Source organism: Teleopsis dalmanni, chromosome X (genome assembly GCF_002237135.1).
Source record: "Teleopsis dalmanni isolate 2A chromosome X, ASM223713v2, whole genome shotgun sequence".
In the NCBI taxonomy this organism is placed as follows: Eukaryota; Metazoa; Arthropoda; class Insecta; order Diptera; family Diopsidae; genus Teleopsis; species Teleopsis dalmanni.
The window spans coordinates 34,497,513-34,513,819 of NC_051848.1; the positions used below are offsets into that span (position 1 = coordinate 34,497,513).

Genomic DNA, 16,307 nt, shown 5'->3' on the forward strand with positions numbered 1-16,307 from the left:
ACTATACGTCCTCCGCATTTCTGTGTTTCTGGTTGTGTCAATTCGCAGTCAAATGCAACCCTTTCAGGGAGTTTTTTCCATTCATTTTAACTCCTTTTTTTCATTCTTAATAAATTATAACGAAATCGAAATGTAAACGCAAGCGGAAGCTGAAATGGGTGCAAAAATGTTATTAAGATGGCAAACACCCATTTGACGATTATGTTGTTTCCGCTTCTTTTTTGATAGTGTTAGTTCAACGGATTTCACCAGAGTTAAGAAGCAGTTGGCATTTACGAAATTGTATCGGCAGTGAAGCAGTTAACTAGTCCATAGACATGCTAAATTGTCACAATGTCTGCTCTAAAATATTTGAAGGGGTTGCGAAGTATCATCCATATACACAGCTCTTCTGTGTGTATACTTGTCCGTACTCCCTTTGGGCTCATTTCTATTAAGGTAAATATTTGTTTATCCTTTTGAACCCTGTTAACGATTACAGGCAAACGACAAGGTTTATTTGTTTTTATTATGCTTTTGTGTTTGAGTGTCAAAAATACTAGGAACACAAAACAAAACGAAATGGCGTAGAGGAAGGACTCTTCGGATCCTTTTGTATTTAATGTCAAGTTTAAGTCAATGCTGTTCTTAATTGTACAGAAAAGTAACGCAACGTTAAAGTAAATCGTTTTGGCAAAACCTAAACAATGTGAAAATGAGGAACAGAACATGTATTAAAGAATGAAGTTGCTATTTGATTTAAAAAGCAAACTTAAGGATATTTCATTAAAATTCTGTTTATAACATATTCGAGTATAACATATTCGATGATCAAGGGGTATAATAAAGGTAAATAAAAGGATATTTAATTTTGAATGAAGACTAAATCAACATTTTAACATAATCATACGATATATATTTAACAGTACAGATGGTTTTATTTTGACGGACAGATCATATCTACAAGGTCATGGTCATTGAAAGTGCCAATAACCGAAAAAAAATTATTACCTTCAATAATAGATGCTACTATGAACTCTATGTACAATTGGAATGTAGTGTTCATTGTCGTCTTAGAATCACTCATCATTTCTGCGCTGTTGTATGGTGCAGATTTAGACACGCTATCACAGAATAATGATATATCTCTAAGAGTTTACAAAAGAAAGTTCTTTGTAAGAACCTTGATCTTCTATGAGTTAGAGATGTTCACCACATTCAAATAAATTAAGATCTGTAATCAACTTCAGACTACTATAATTTTCCAACTGGTTGCTAACAGTAATCCACTACTTCTTCAATGAGTATTAAAAGTTATACCCATTTTCTTTGCATAGGTTTCTATACACCAGAGAGAGTACATATAGTAAGTCTTGCCGTATTAACGCAGTCTCTTTTAATAAATTCTTGGTACACGTGATCTAAATGTATTTCATTTATCATAAATATATAAACAAATACCACAGGGCATACATCTAGAGTAGCACCACAGTAGTCCAAATTTTTCGTACTCTTCATTGTTTGTATGTCCAAAAGTACAGATGAAAATAATGACAATTTCCTCTCTATATTATTTAATGAGCTTTAATTTTATGACGAAGAATTGAAAAATTTTTATTACCAATTAGCTATCAATAAAACTGGCAATACTGCGTCTGTCGTGATGTTACTTGCAATTAGCCAACATGCCTTCCTAAAAATTCCTGCTTCCATAACGTACTCCATTTTTGAGCCAACCGTGAAAATTGGTACTCGTAGTTTATTTGAACTTATTTCAATAAAATCAAAACAGAATGGCCAATTATCGGTTGAAACTCTATTGTAGACAAGCATCCTTCATACTTACTTATTAATTAAATATATGTATTAAAAATGACGAAAAACTTCTTGGTAGTTGCTTAAAGTCTTATTGACTATGGGTCCATAAAAACTCAAGATGAAAATGCATTGAAACTTGTTATATAACAACTCCCAAAAAGTTCGAGTAAAATTAAGAAATAAGAATTTGCAGATCCCTATACAGTCCATTTGAAAACGTATGGTACATGTCTATATTCTTCATTCTAGCTAGGTTTTTCTATTTTTTCATAACTATTAGCTTTCCCATTTGTATTTTATATACACTTACACTCACTCCTTATTTACCATTTTTTACTACAAAACGGTCGTTCAGATATTAAACGTCTAACGTCTAATATCTAGACGTATTAAACGTCTGGATATTAATATCTCACATGCTACAAGAAATAGCATATTAGATATTACATATTAGCATATCTTTCTGTTTGCAAGGAAATCGATGAACTCCATAACTAACACAAGATATAACTGCGCTATTCAATACATTAATATTTGTAAATATAGACAATACAATGTATTAAGTCAATATCATTTTGCTACCTCCTTTAGCTGTTAAATACTTAAACTCTTTTGGTAAAATAACTAAAATAATTAGTTGCTTTACTACTATTACTATTAGATGGGATAATCTTAATATAATACATATCAATAATACCCGCTAAAAAATCAGCTTCACACCTCTGCTGTATTTATATATGAGTATTTTCTAAAGATTAATGAGAACCGATCACTAATTTTCGATATGAATCACTGCTATAAGATCAGCTCCATTTTATCCAACTTGTCTACCACAGGAAATAAATTGCTTATTTAAATAAATAAATAATATAGTAACAAATAATATAATAATATGTAATATAATAATATATAATATAATAATGAATAATATAATAATAAATCATAATAATAAATAATATAATTATAAATAGTACAATGGTAAATAATATAATTATAAATATAATAATATATAATATAATACTATATAATATAATAATAACTAATATAATAATAATAATATAATATTATAATAAAATATAATAATAAATAATATAACAACTAATAATATAATATTAAATATAATAATAAATAATATAATGATAAATAAAATAAAAATAAATAATATAATAATAGACAATATAATAATAAACAATATAATAATAAATAATATAACAATAAATAATATAATAATAAATAATATAATAAATTAATTAATTGACAGACACAGTCGTAGATATATACAACAAAATTGAAACAGCTTACCCAAATTATTAATAGTGAATATTAAAAATCACCTTCAACCGCTATTCAGAAATAAAAATCTCAATGCTAAGAACAGGAAACTGATATCTAACCAAATAATTCGTCTGTCACTTCTATGTGTATTCGCCAGCTAGAAATTGCACAAAGCCAGGTTCTGAGAAGACTTTTCAAAGTACCATAGTACATTAGGACGAATGACATCCTCGGGAACCCCAAGATTGATCCTATCAAAAAATACGTAAAGGATAGAGCCCTGAAATTATTTGCGAAATCTGACACACTTACCAACACCATATTATCGAATCTCAGAATGGTTTTAGGCTCCTCGGGGAAGTATGCAGATCTGTGATAAAGAATAATCCAGTCAAGGTGTAAAGAGGGGTTTTAAAAATACCTCGAATCAAGAAAGAGTAAAATTGCACAAGTGCACTGGCTCAAATAGAAATAACTAAATAAATAAATATTAAAAATACGAGATGAGGAGAAATTAAATAAAACACTGTTTTGCTGTTTTACTTTAGTAATTTTTAAAAAATTATCTAAACTTTATTGAAACTCAAATATTTGACTTTAAAAATTTTATAAATGTTTTCAAGTTTTTAAATAAGAGATATATTTAATACGCGATATCATAATCGCAAGTTAACGTGTCCAAAAGGGTATTGAGAAAATACTTTTTTTTGAGGGCTTTTTTGAAGGCTTATTTGAGGGCTTATTTGAGGGCTTTTTCGGTGCCTTTTTTATTTGCACTTTTTTCTTCTGAACTCTCTTCTTCGGCTTTGCCTTTGGTTTTGGCTTTGGCTGCGGCTTCTGCTTTTGCACAACCATCTTCGTATCGGGTGCATGATCACTAAACCATTGCATATTGGGCTGCCAGTCGAAACAGTTGTCAGTACAATTCAATGAATCATATCTCTTTTTAAATATCGACTTTAAATATTTATAGTCTGGCTCCTCCGAAAATCTTAAATATTTACAATAATCAAAATATGACTCAAACTCATAAGCCATTTGAGGGCATATTTCAGATATTGACATCTGCGCTTTACTATCGGCCACCATTTTCGACGTTTCTTCGTCACTGTCCCGAATAGTATACCATGGCAAGTCTCCAATACTAAAATACAATAAGCAATATCCTACTGCTTCAATATCATCGCGTTTAGACTGCGGCATATTTCGTAAAGCATTAATCGAAGCAAAGGCCATCGTACCATAAAAGCAGTCGAATCTTGCATATCTATTTTGCAATCCTGCAACAATTTCATGAAAAGGTTTGGTTAGGCCATAATCGACTAAGAAAATAGTAGAACTATCTTCATGTAGACCTGTCAAGAAGTTTTCCGGTTTAATATCTCTATGAATCAAACCTCTGGAATGAAGAAACTCGATGCGATCTATCATCTGGTCAGCTAGTAAGCAAATCGTTTGAATTGAAAAATCGCTTTCACAAAATCTAAAATATCCTTCCAGAGACGGTCCTAAAAGATCCATAACAAGTGCATTGTATTTTCCTTCCTTGCCGAAATACCGAATGTTTGGTATTCCAATACCATCACGAATCTGAAGGTACACATTATACTCGTTTTCCAGCAAATCCGTATTCCTGCTTTCCAATTTTATACCAACTTGTTCTGAAGTTTGGGTATTTACACCAAGATACACTTTACCAAACGCACCGCTACTAATTTTCCGCAAACATCTGTAACGCTTGCCGGCGAAATACTCATTTTGACGTACCCTCTTCTTAACAGTCTTCATGCCTGTAAGAATTTAAAAAATATTTATGTGTTAATATTTGAGTTTTTATAAAATAAAACAAAATAAATTTACATATATTTTCTAATTAAAAATACATTAAAAAATTATGCATTTTGATATATTGTGCGAATACTATAAAATCACTTAAATAGAAAAAATAAAATAAATATTTAATCTAAAGCCTCACTAATGAGTACCATAATCAACATATATCTTAGTTTTCAGAATACAACAATCATTATGTTATTTTACAGAATTTTCTTCGTAACATTCTAGACCATACAGTTTTCAACGCTAACTTTATAAAGACGATATAAATCGACGATCTGCTATGTATTTCAATTTGTAGTTGATATGAAGAATGTGTGGTATATACCATCATTTTAAAACATTCATTGACCTAATCATGGGCTAGATAGAGAAGACATATTGCACAAACTTGACCAGCCGATAAATATAAATATAGTAAGTATTGTATCGATTGTCTTAACTTTTGTAAGTTATCATCGGCTGCGATATTTTGTATATTCTATATATATAAATATAAATCGTATATACTATATATAAATCGGGAGTTTTTTATGGTAAAAAATAATAATATAATAATTATATCCAATATATAATTATGTAATAAATATGTAATCTACATTATATATATATATATATATATATATATATCTATATATATATATATATATATATCTATATATATATATATATATATATATATATATATATATATATATATAATAATAATAATAATATATATGTATTTAATATTATATATACGCGTTAGAGAAGGCCCGCATTTTTGGTGAAAGCACCAAGTGTCCGAAGATTTGAATGCACTTAGTACTACCAACTGACGATAACAAGTCACTGATCGGGCTGACTGGCCGGCGAAGGCTACTCGAACGGCTAAGGACGACTGACGTCTGTAATGGCCGGCTACGTAAGTATATATTCTAAGAATCACAATTTGGTGTAAGAATCTTTGTGTAATAATGTAGATTACATATTTATGTTCTTATACATATATATACTATGTATCATATATTCTTATATTTTATTTTATTATAGTATTGTATATATCCGTTCGTTTACTTTGGGAACCACAAAATGTATATACCTTTAGCTGCATGATGTATCCACACTCGTATAAAATTAACTAATTGTATTTTAATGTATACTTATAATAGTTTAGAATATATTGACCATTCTTGCATCCACTTATTCTGAGAACCACAAAATTTATAAACCTAGAATTGTTTCTACGTTATTATAGAAAATAAATAATTGACTTTATATTAAATATGAAATGACAATTTGCAACTTATTAGTTTCTTTAAGTAAATACTTAAGATACTTTTAAGTATTTGTATGTGTGCTTATAAACGTACATAAAGTTTAAGTCAACCCTTTTAGATAAGGCAACTATACACCCCAAGTACGGCACATTACTGCAGTGCTTCCTCTTTAGCCCAAGCATATTGTCAACATTATTTAATGACTTTATCCCAGGATACAAAACTCATTGTTGAAAGTTATTTAACTTTCAGAAGCTTTTTAGTGGCAGACAACCAGCAAGCAGCAAGCAGCAAGCGAGAATCAGCAAGCAGCAAGGCAAGGATATACAATTATAAAAGCGGCTGTCGGTTGGAGAGATGGCAGGAGCAACAGACGCAACAGACAGACGGAATATCATACGCACTTGTCTCGTACTTTACAAAATGTTTTGTGCAAATAATTCACCTTAATTTCGTCTGGCATTAGTAGTAACTTGCACTAGCGCTGCTATGCAATCTGCACGGTGGAAGATTAATTATTAACTTCCGGTAACTGAGCACACTGCGCGCGTTATTTGTTGCTGTTTGCGATGTCCTTTCACTGCACGATAATGAAAAAGGAAAATGTTTGTGCGCTTGTAGAGTGAGTGTAGAGTCAAAACGGTGTTCCTTTTGGAGCTGGACTGGTCTCAGTGCTTTGCTCGCTCATTTATTATGTACTGCAAATGTTGACTTTACTCGCATTAAAACAATTTCGTTAATTAAGTACCAAAATAGTTTATGTACACTCTTAAAACGTTAAAACGTTAGAAAACAGTTTTTGCCATAGAACACAAGTAGTCGGTTTTGGGTTAAAAAATTAACATAGAACGATAGAACCATAGAACTGTAGAACGATAGAACGATGGAACGATGAAACGTGAATGGCAGAAAAATCTGAAAAAAAGAATTGTGAAAAGTGAAGTTTATTTTCATTTCTGTTTACTTTCACTTTTATGTACTTTTCACTCCTTTCCGGAAGTACGGCAAATCTCAAGTGCGTAATTTATGAAGGTAGTAGCTTCATTTGGCCATTGTTTAAAGGGCTTTTAAAATGTTGACACTCATAATTATGGAAAAACAAAGAAGCCGCTATAGTCTCCATGGAAAAGAGCTCTACGTTGCAGTTGCCTTTGTCTTGTAACACAAAGACTTTTTAATAAAAATTAAAAAAACTATTCTATTATACTTTAAGATTATAAGCTAAAGCAAAAAAACTATATCGGACATACATATGTACACTATTTATATCCTTTGAGGATCTCTTAAAACGTTTGACTAAATGGAACTTTTTTACGTTTGATTTGAATTTTTTTTTAAACTTGTTAAGTTAATTTAAAATTGATTGAAATTGCATTTATAATGCGCTTTTCGATTCGTTACGTTGCTAACTGGTTTTTCTCTTTTAAATTGTACCTATTTGCATTGGCTTCGGCCACTCCCTAGTACCCTTTTTGCTTCCTATTCGATTCGCCAATTTAAGTGGATTGATTTCTATTATAGAAAATAAATTGAAAATACAATGAAATGTTTTAGTACAAAGATTTTATTCACAGCAATTGCGACTGTACGAATCTCAAATACTTTGCCGACAAATGAAAATAGTTAAGAGCAATCACAGAAGAAGTTAAAATTGCTTCGTTAACGTCTTTAATAAAAGATATTTTGTATTAAACACAAAAAATTTAAAACTCGTGAATAAAAATGTATACGTTTTCTTTGTGCTCAAAACTCCAGCTTCTGCAGGTGTATCACTGTCATGGCCTCTTAAGCATATCTTGGTTACAAAGCCATGCCCTCAGCGTATTGTTCAATGGCATTACTTGCAGAACAGTGGTGACTAGTGACTGTAAGTTATCACCGTAGATATACTTAGCCCTACCACTCTCTAAAAAATGATGTCTTATCTTACCCACATACAATAACATGACTTAAACTGCATACTTTTTCTTTGTGCTCAAAACTCCAGCTTCTGGAGCTAATTCACTGTCACGGCGTCATAAACATATCATGGTTACAAAGCCATGCCCTCAGTATATTGTTCAATGACATTGCTTCGACAACATTGGCGACTAGCCACTGTAAATTATCACCGTAAATATACTTAGCCCGACCCTATGTGGTTCACCTGACTAAATCTGCATACATTTTCTTTGTGTTCACAACCTTTCCCTCAAATAGCATTATAAGCTTTGCTAAGGTTCTAAGCGGTAACATAATTTGCCTAAACGCTTAAGTGATTCCCTGGCAATCAACGGTACAAACTAACCTAACCTAACTTAACCTAACCTAAATTAAAATTAATTGGCGCGCTATTTTAAAGGAGATTAAAGATGTGTGTTCTTATGAAATTATAATGAATATAATGAGATAATCAATAACTTCACATAACTTAACTCTTTTTACATTAATATACTGATCAAATTATAAAAAAATAACCAGCAACAAATAACAAACAAGTGCAGACATAAATATATATGTGTGTATATTGCATATCTACCTGGACATTGAGATGAAGAAGCCGCCTCATCGTCTTCATCACTTTCAGACACCAAAGCACTGCTATCACTAAGAAATGTTGAATCACTGTCCATAATAATAGACTATTTCAGCAGCGTTATGAAAATTATGACCATAAACTGTGCGTCGCGATAGATAAACTGATAGATACGCACTACTGTGGTTGAATTGTACGATCAACGGAATAATATAAATGTTACAAGGAAATAAAAAACACAAAAAGGGGAATATTACACACAAGTGGCTAAAAAAAATATCCAAGAAATGAACCACACAACACACGGAACACTGACCAAATATAGACATATGGAAAATATTCCAAGAAAAACATAAAAAAAAAAACAAAGTGGTGTATATATTAAAAAAAGCACAAGGCGGGGTAGTACGAAATAGTTGTATAAAATAACATAAAACATCCAAGAAAAGAACCTCATTACACACAGGGTATAAAATAAGGAGATTTCAAGAAGAAAGAAGAATAAACAAATGTACGGAAAAATGATTTAAAATTTAAAATTAGACAAATTGTTAGAATTTAACAAATTGTTAATATATAACAAATTCTGTAAATAATTGGAAAAGAATTATAAATGGGAATAAAATTTAGCAATAAATGGAAAAGACTCATAAGTGTAATACATAACTCATTTAATAATTGGCGCCAAAAAAATTCCCGCTGGGAAAACCAATGGAAAAAGGGAAAGAAACAGAGACTAAGGGAAATTGTAGTGCCGCGCAAAATATGAAATGACAGTTTGCTTTTTGAAAATAACAAAATATTTTTTAACATGGTTGATGGTTGATTACCCAGCAAACATTTTCAATGTTATAATCGTAATATTATGAGCAATCATATCATAATATTTTCAATCATAATATTGAGCAATCTAATCAAGGAAGAACGCAGCTGAGAGTCGCGAAAAAGCGTAGCATATTACTTTTCTATATATTGTATATTTATGTTTATGCTCAAACTTTCAGTTTCTCAACCAAACTGGAGCTTTGTCGCTGTCATGCCCTCATAACCAAATCGTGTTTATAAAGTCATGCCATAAGTATAGTTTATATATATATATATATATATATATATTATATATATATATATATATATGTTTTACGGTGTAATTTTTCCAGTGGTTAGCCACCGCTGTCTCCAGAAATTGTTCATTTTAATGAAAACTTCTACGATGATTACATATTATAAAACTAAGTCTTATTCTAATTAGATACCATTAAATTCAACCATTAATATATAACCTGTAAAACTTTTTACTTAGTGTTTCTCCATTTAAAATTACTAACGGAAATCGGCGTAGCTAAAAAGGCCCACGAGGCAGTGGCTTTTTCCATGAATTCTTTACCTAAATGCTATTTTATTATAAAAAAAAGGTTCTCTGGCCACCGCTACCTTTAATACGAGGAGATCTAATATTTCAATTTTAAAATCGACTAACTCTCCTATTAAGATTATTAACTAATCCCACTTTTAAGGATCCTGGTTTTTCATGTCCACCTATCTGGAGGTGATCAGAACAATTTAAAGAGACTTATTTAATTAACAGTGATGCAAGTTTGATTTGTCAGTGTATATTTCTTGCTTGTACATTTTGTAACATCTCAGCTTTTTAAATTTAATTTAGTTAATTTAATAAAATATTAAATTAATATAAATTAATAATATAATATTAAACAAAATGTAAATCAAACAATAAATTGTTTACTAGCAATTTTATTTGTGTTACATCAGCTGTCATGTTTAAAGCAACAACAGCGAAAGTGTTGCCAAATGTTTATAATTCCGTTAAAAAATTATTATGCATGACATATAACATATGCATGACAAATCAATATAATGCTATATATAAATTTTTTTATTATAGACATAAAATTGTTAAGCAAATTTGATTTCTGCAAGCCACAAATCAAAATATATTAATTCTTTAACAATATTTATTTTATATGTCGGTCAACAATATTAAAGTTTAAAAAATGTTGGTTAGTTGGCAACGCATGCAATTGACTTTACTCATTTGTATACTTTTAGATGATTGGTGTGTATATTTATAAACATAAAATTCTATGAATCAGATAAAAACAATGCAGTAAATGAAATAACAGTGTCGTTTTATAACATTTTGATTAACAAAAGAAAAACATGGACGGAATCTGCACTGAGACAAACATAAAACAGCAAAATAAAAGCCGCTCAAATGCCGACATCCAGCAGCTCAGTAAAAAACTATCGTGGTTGCTCAGGCATGGTGCAGCAAAAGAAGGACTTCCAATACAACCGGATGGCTTTTTGGCTACTTCAGCTATATTTACGCATACTAAATTCAAAAACTATAATATTGTTATTCTGAAGAAAATTGTCGAAACCGATCAAAAACAACGCTACACATTAAGGTTTAATCCAAATTTGGGCGACTATGAAATCCGAGCTAATCAAGGTCACTCAATGGAAATAGTTCAGTCGGATTCTTGTTTAGAAAAAGTAACTGATTCATGCGCTATTGCTGACATTGCTCACGGTACTTATTATCGTTTTTGGCCAAGTATCAAGACGGATGGACTGCTGCGCAAAACACGCAATCATATTCATTTTACGGTTATGAGTGATAGCCCCCACACCAGCAAAAAAGTGATAAGCGGCTTCCGTAACAATTGTGAAATTCTAATATACATTGATACCCAAAAAGCAATGAAAAACGGGTTGGAATTTTATCGATCCGAAAATAATGTCATACTTTGTGAGGGTCAAAATGGCTGCATATCTACGCAATATTTTGCTAAAGTTTTAGATCGAAAGACTGGTAAATTACTTACATTTTAACTAAAAATAATATTTATTTAATATTGTAAAATGTTTGTATAAACTAATAATGTATTTGTATTACTTTAGTTATACTGCTAATTTAATATATGTATTTGTTTTAAACTGATATTGATTTGAACTTTCTGGGAACCTCGAAGTTTGCTGTTTAATAAATCTGTATATTTTAAATAGCCACTGATGTTATTTACTTAAATTTGTACTAAATTCCATAGATACAGATAAGATACTAGTAAATACACTAATTCAAAAATTTAGTCTACGTAAAACATTATAATATGTATAAAGCTAAAGGTCACAACACTATCGTTAAACTGTCATATAATATGCATATACGGGTATCTTACCTGTAATAACGCAGTGTCAAATCAAACCAAAATCTTAAGCAAAAAATATCCAATTCTAAATCCACATAAAATTGTAGAGGCCAATTTTGTTCTCTATTGCAAAAAAGAACTCCAGTTAAGATTCAGAATATACAATAATTTAATAGTTTCAATACTCACCATCAATCTCAGAATCGATATAAATAACCAATTTGAGAATTCAAAACCAAAGACTAATTCGTGCTAAAGAAAATATTTTAAAATTAGTAAATCAATAAGTTCCAGTTATACCAATATTACTAAATTAATAAATTATAAATAATTTAAAAACTTATTGCATTTGCTCTATATACAGTTTTCGTACAATAAAACTAATATGTGTCCCAAAAGTGTAACATTTCGTCTTAAAACACAGAGTGAGAGTTTTTTCAACTACAAAAATATCAGAGTAAATTTTCTCCCATCCACATCACACTATAAAAAATCCAAGTAAAAGAAATCCTTGCACAAAAATTTTAACCATTATAGTAGATAAATTTTTGACAGATTTGACAAATAAAATTCGTTAACTACGATTTAGAAATGTAATTTATGTAAAACCGCTTTCGGTGAAATAAAATAAAATTTGGACATATATCTGTAGCACTAGCAAATAAAATGATTAGATTGCCTCTACATTTCAATTTGGGTTCAATGAAAGACTCTTGTGGTTTTGATTAAAGTCCTATAAAAGGTTTAAATTCTCATACCAAGAAAGTAGAAAACCGCCTCTAATATTCTGATAGTAATTTTGTCAAAAGACCACTTTAGTTCAATGATCCAAAACTGTCAGTATCTGGTTAGTTAGTAAGTCGACCAAAACTCCACTTTAGTTAAAGTTCATCTATTAGGAGTACTTCATAGTGCACACTACATACTCAATATTTAGCATCATAATTAATACATATTTGGTCGATTAATATTCTTTCCGAAATATGCTAATTGGTTAACTTCTAATATATAAGAGATATTTTACAGAATGAAATAGTGGAATCGGAGTCGATATAAAATACTAAAGTTTCGTTCAAAAACAAAGTCTTTGTTTAAAATGACTTATTCTTTTGCCGTAAATGTTGGCTAAAAGCACTAATTGTCTATCGGTTCTTCAAATGTTATTAGTTGTTTGTAAACTAAAGACTTATAATCAAATTAATTCGTAATATTGGCACACGCTTAGCTATATTAAGTGATGATACACCATTCGGCAAAAAAAAAAAAATAAAAGAAAATTCTGTAGGTATAAAAATTTTTGACAGATTTGACAATTAAAATTGAAGTACGATTTTGAAATGTAATTTATGTAAAACCGCTATCGGTGAAAAAAAATGAAATTTGGACATATCTCTATAGCACTAGCTACTTAACAATAGGGTTAAATGAAAGACTCTTGTAGTTTTGATTAAAGTCCTATAAAAGGTTTAAATTCTCATACCAAGAAAGTAGAAAACCGCCTCTAATATTCTGATAGTAATTTTGTCAAAAAACCACTTTAGTTCAATGATCCAAAACTGTCAGTATCTGGTTAGTTAGTAAGTCGATCAAAACTCCACTTCAGTTAAAGTTCATCTATTAGGAGTACTTCATAGTACACACTACATACTCAATATTTACTATCATAATTAATGCATATTTGATCCATTAATATTCTTTCCGAAATATGCTAATTGGTTACCTTCGAATATATAAGACAGAATATTTCAGAATAAAATAGTAGAATCGGAGTCAATATAAAATTGAAAAGGTTCTAAATTTTGCTGAAAATTTGCTTTGATTTCAATAAAAGGCGATAAGTGCTCCATTTGTTAGAGTGATCTGTGTTATAACAATACAATAACCTGGCTTTATCTAAGATTTAATTTTAATGTGTTCTAGTGTTAAGTGATCATAATTTTTTGAAGTTTGAACCTATTGGCTGCACTATATTTAAATCATTAAAGTAAGACCTAAAGGAAAGTACTTTAAACGGATTCGAATAGCAAAGAAAAGACAAGGACAAAAATTTTATTTAATTTGTTGAAATTTGGTTTTGAAACAAAAATGGGCAACTTTAAAAATTAACTTTCAATTCGTTGAACTTGTGTTTCTAAATAAAGCTCTAGTTTATAAGCTCGTTCTAATTGAAAAAGCTCGGCAAGTGCTTTGGTTAGTGTCACAAAATTAAATAAAAATAAGTGACAATAAAACCTGGAACTTGAGCATTGAAAGTTGGTGCAGCCTTAGCTACTTGTGGAAAAGCACGATTAGTCATCCCTTCTAATTTGATAGGTACGAGTTCTAAGCATGGCACTTGCAGTCCAAACAAATTATATCCGAACTATAAACTATACAAAAAGAAATTCGATTATTTCCTAAGACCACTGATGATGAGAACTTGGCGTTGTTTTTTGTCTCTGTCTTTTCTTTGCTATTCGAAACTGTCTAACTTTGAAATAGTTTCTTTTCATCATAAAGACGCGCCACCCTCGGCAAGAAAAAATTAACATTAAAAAAGGAAAGTAGTTTATTTGTAAATGATTGATTTACCGTTATATATGTTGCTGTTGTGGTTTGAGTTAGTACTATTGCGTACTTTTACTCTTTTGTGGCTGGAGAGCTTATCCCTGCCCCACAGTAAGCTTTAACTATACTAGAATTATTATCGTTTATGTATCTTTTAACTGATGACGGACCGTAGGTCAGCATATCTTCCTGTGCGTTCTAAGGTGGACTTAAGGTTGGTTAGGGCGAGGTTGAGCAACGTATCGACTTTTGCGAATAATTTTAGTGCTCTGTCCTTGATATATCTTTTCACTAAATCGATCCTTAGATCTCTATGCATGTCTGTTGTTGTAATATATCAAGGTATTTTAATTAGTCTTCTTAAAGGCAGGTTTTGTGCTATCTGTAATTGCTTTGTTGCAGTATTTGAGGCTTTACTGTATGTTACACATCCGTACAGTAGTACTGGCCTAATTATTTGAGTATATAACAACTTTTTATATATTTACCGACAAAAATTTTTTATCAAGTTACATTTGAAATGTGAAAAAAAATATATATGATGTATAGAAAATATATATTTTTTAAAGCAATGTTATTATAAAAACGACAAATAAATTTCAAATCATTTATTTGTTAAACAACTTGTGTTTAAAAATTCGTTTTATTTAAAGATTCGTGTATTATTAACTATTCTTCATTCAAAATTCTAGAATTTTCTGACTTCTGACTTGCTGAGACTATAACTTTTTGAAGTTCTCTGTGTTCTCTGCGACTATTTACTGAGCTGTACTAAACACAGGTAAATTGCAATATTTCGTGAAAAATAATAAATGTTCGGAAACTCTAATACTTTTATTATTCTTATTAGGCGGAATCTGGTGGGTGGATTTTGGAGCCCTCGAAACAGCGAAGTCGCAGTTTTCACCAGGCAAACATTTTACAGACTAACCGAACATAGCACACAGCATCTTCTTTTTTTTTGGGTAAGTTGTTCACTCAGTAATAAATATAGCGTATACGATATATGTACATATATTAATTTTTGAAATGATATATGCTTGAAGTTTAATACTTTATAATATCTTATTGGTTTTGTTAAATTATAATTACAAATTTTAAGCAAGAACGCTCTAGCTTTTTATTAATATTAGTACTTTTTCTTTTTGTAAACCTTTTTTTTAAAAAAGTTCTTGCTTTAAGATTTGCTTGCTAAATTTATTTTATGAGGTTTCTTTTTTGGGAACCGTTTTATCTATTTATCTGGAAGCTTCTGTATTTAATATGTATAAAATTTCATATATCAATAAACTTTCATCAGTTTTCTTTTTAAAGAAATGGAAGACGTAAATCAGCAATCTGGAATAAATTTCGTTCTTGAATTCCGTCGTACACGTCGTGATATTTTTAATCCTATGGATGTAAATTTTCTAGACCCGTACATATTTTTGACCAGTCGACCGGAGTTTGACATATCAAATTATGTACCCTCTTTTATTATGAATAAATTTACAGCTGCGTGGAATGTTTTTAAAGGTGCGGTTAACCATTCCTACAATCCAAGAAACGACGGTCCGTCTGGTAGTTCGCCCTCAAGTAATGAAATTTTCAAGATTAACTTATTAGGTGTTTATGATGTGTCCGTTAATAAAAATGACAACAATAAATGGAAATGGAATTTAACTCGTCGTTAAATGGAAAAATCCACTAACCAATTTTTTAAACTAATTGATTTGCATTTAAATTATACATTTAATTTAAATGACAATCAATTAATATATCAGATTGGTTTGTTTGAAGATAAACCTCACATCATCATTTGGCGTTAAAATGAAGTTTATTAGGAGTTTCAAGGATTTGGCAACTGTTTGACAATATACTAAATAATTAAATTAAAAGTAAAAATTAAAAAAAATAAAGCACAAA

General features: G+C 30.1%; 2 protein-coding genes across 4 annotated transcripts; one reads left to right on the plus strand and one right to left on the minus strand.

Annotated features, from left to right (window-relative positions):
* Nucleotides 1-3,689: 3,689 nt before the first annotated feature.
* On the minus strand, nt 3,690-12,371 carry LOC119689190 (casein kinase I-like). Of its 2 annotated transcripts, XM_038103961.1 has the most exons (4): nt 12,229-12,371; nt 12,045-12,107; nt 11,886-11,978; nt 3,690-4,862 (listed from the first exon to the last, which is right to left on the minus strand). In XM_038103961.1, the coding sequence occupies exon 4, from the start codon at nt 4,858-4,860 to the stop codon at nt 3,742-3,744; it is 1,119 nt and encodes a 372-aa protein (XP_037959889.1). In that variant the 5' UTR covers nt 4,861-4,862; nt 11,886-11,978; nt 12,045-12,107; nt 12,229-12,371; the 3' UTR covers nt 3,690-3,741. The 2 variants fall into 2 exon arrangements, with proteins under 2 accessions (XP_037959889.1, XP_037959888.1); XM_038103960.1 differs by lacking the exons at nt 11,886-11,978; nt 12,045-12,107; nt 12,229-12,371 and adding an exon at nt 8,686-8,862.
* Nucleotides 10,730-16,307, plus strand: LOC119689192 (putative tRNA 2'-phosphotransferase). 2 transcript variants are annotated; one of them, XM_038103963.1, is made up of 4 exons: nt 10,730-11,518; nt 15,095-15,183; nt 15,253-15,367; nt 15,703-16,307. In XM_038103963.1, the coding sequence occupies exons 1-2, from the start codon at nt 10,861-10,863 to the stop codon at nt 15,109-15,111; spliced, it is 675 nt and encodes a 224-aa protein (XP_037959891.1). In that variant the 5' UTR covers nt 10,730-10,860; the 3' UTR covers nt 15,112-15,183; nt 15,253-15,367; nt 15,703-16,307. The 2 variants fall into 2 exon arrangements, with proteins under 2 accessions (XP_037959891.1, XP_037959890.1); XM_038103962.1 differs by having other exon boundaries at nt 15,717-16,307.

Coding starts and splice junctions, on each gene's coding strand:
- LOC119689190 (XM_038103960.1), bottom strand. CDS start 8,779: ATGGACAGTGATTCAACATTTCTTAGTGATAGCAGTGCTTTGGTGTCT. Junction 4,863..8,685: donor TTCTTCATCTCAATGTCCAG/GTAGATATGCAA, acceptor AAATTCTTACAG/GCATGAAGACTGTTAAGAAG.
- LOC119689192 (XM_038103963.1), top strand. CDS start 10,861: ATGGACGGAATCTGCACTGAGACAAACATAAAACAGCAAAATAAAAGC.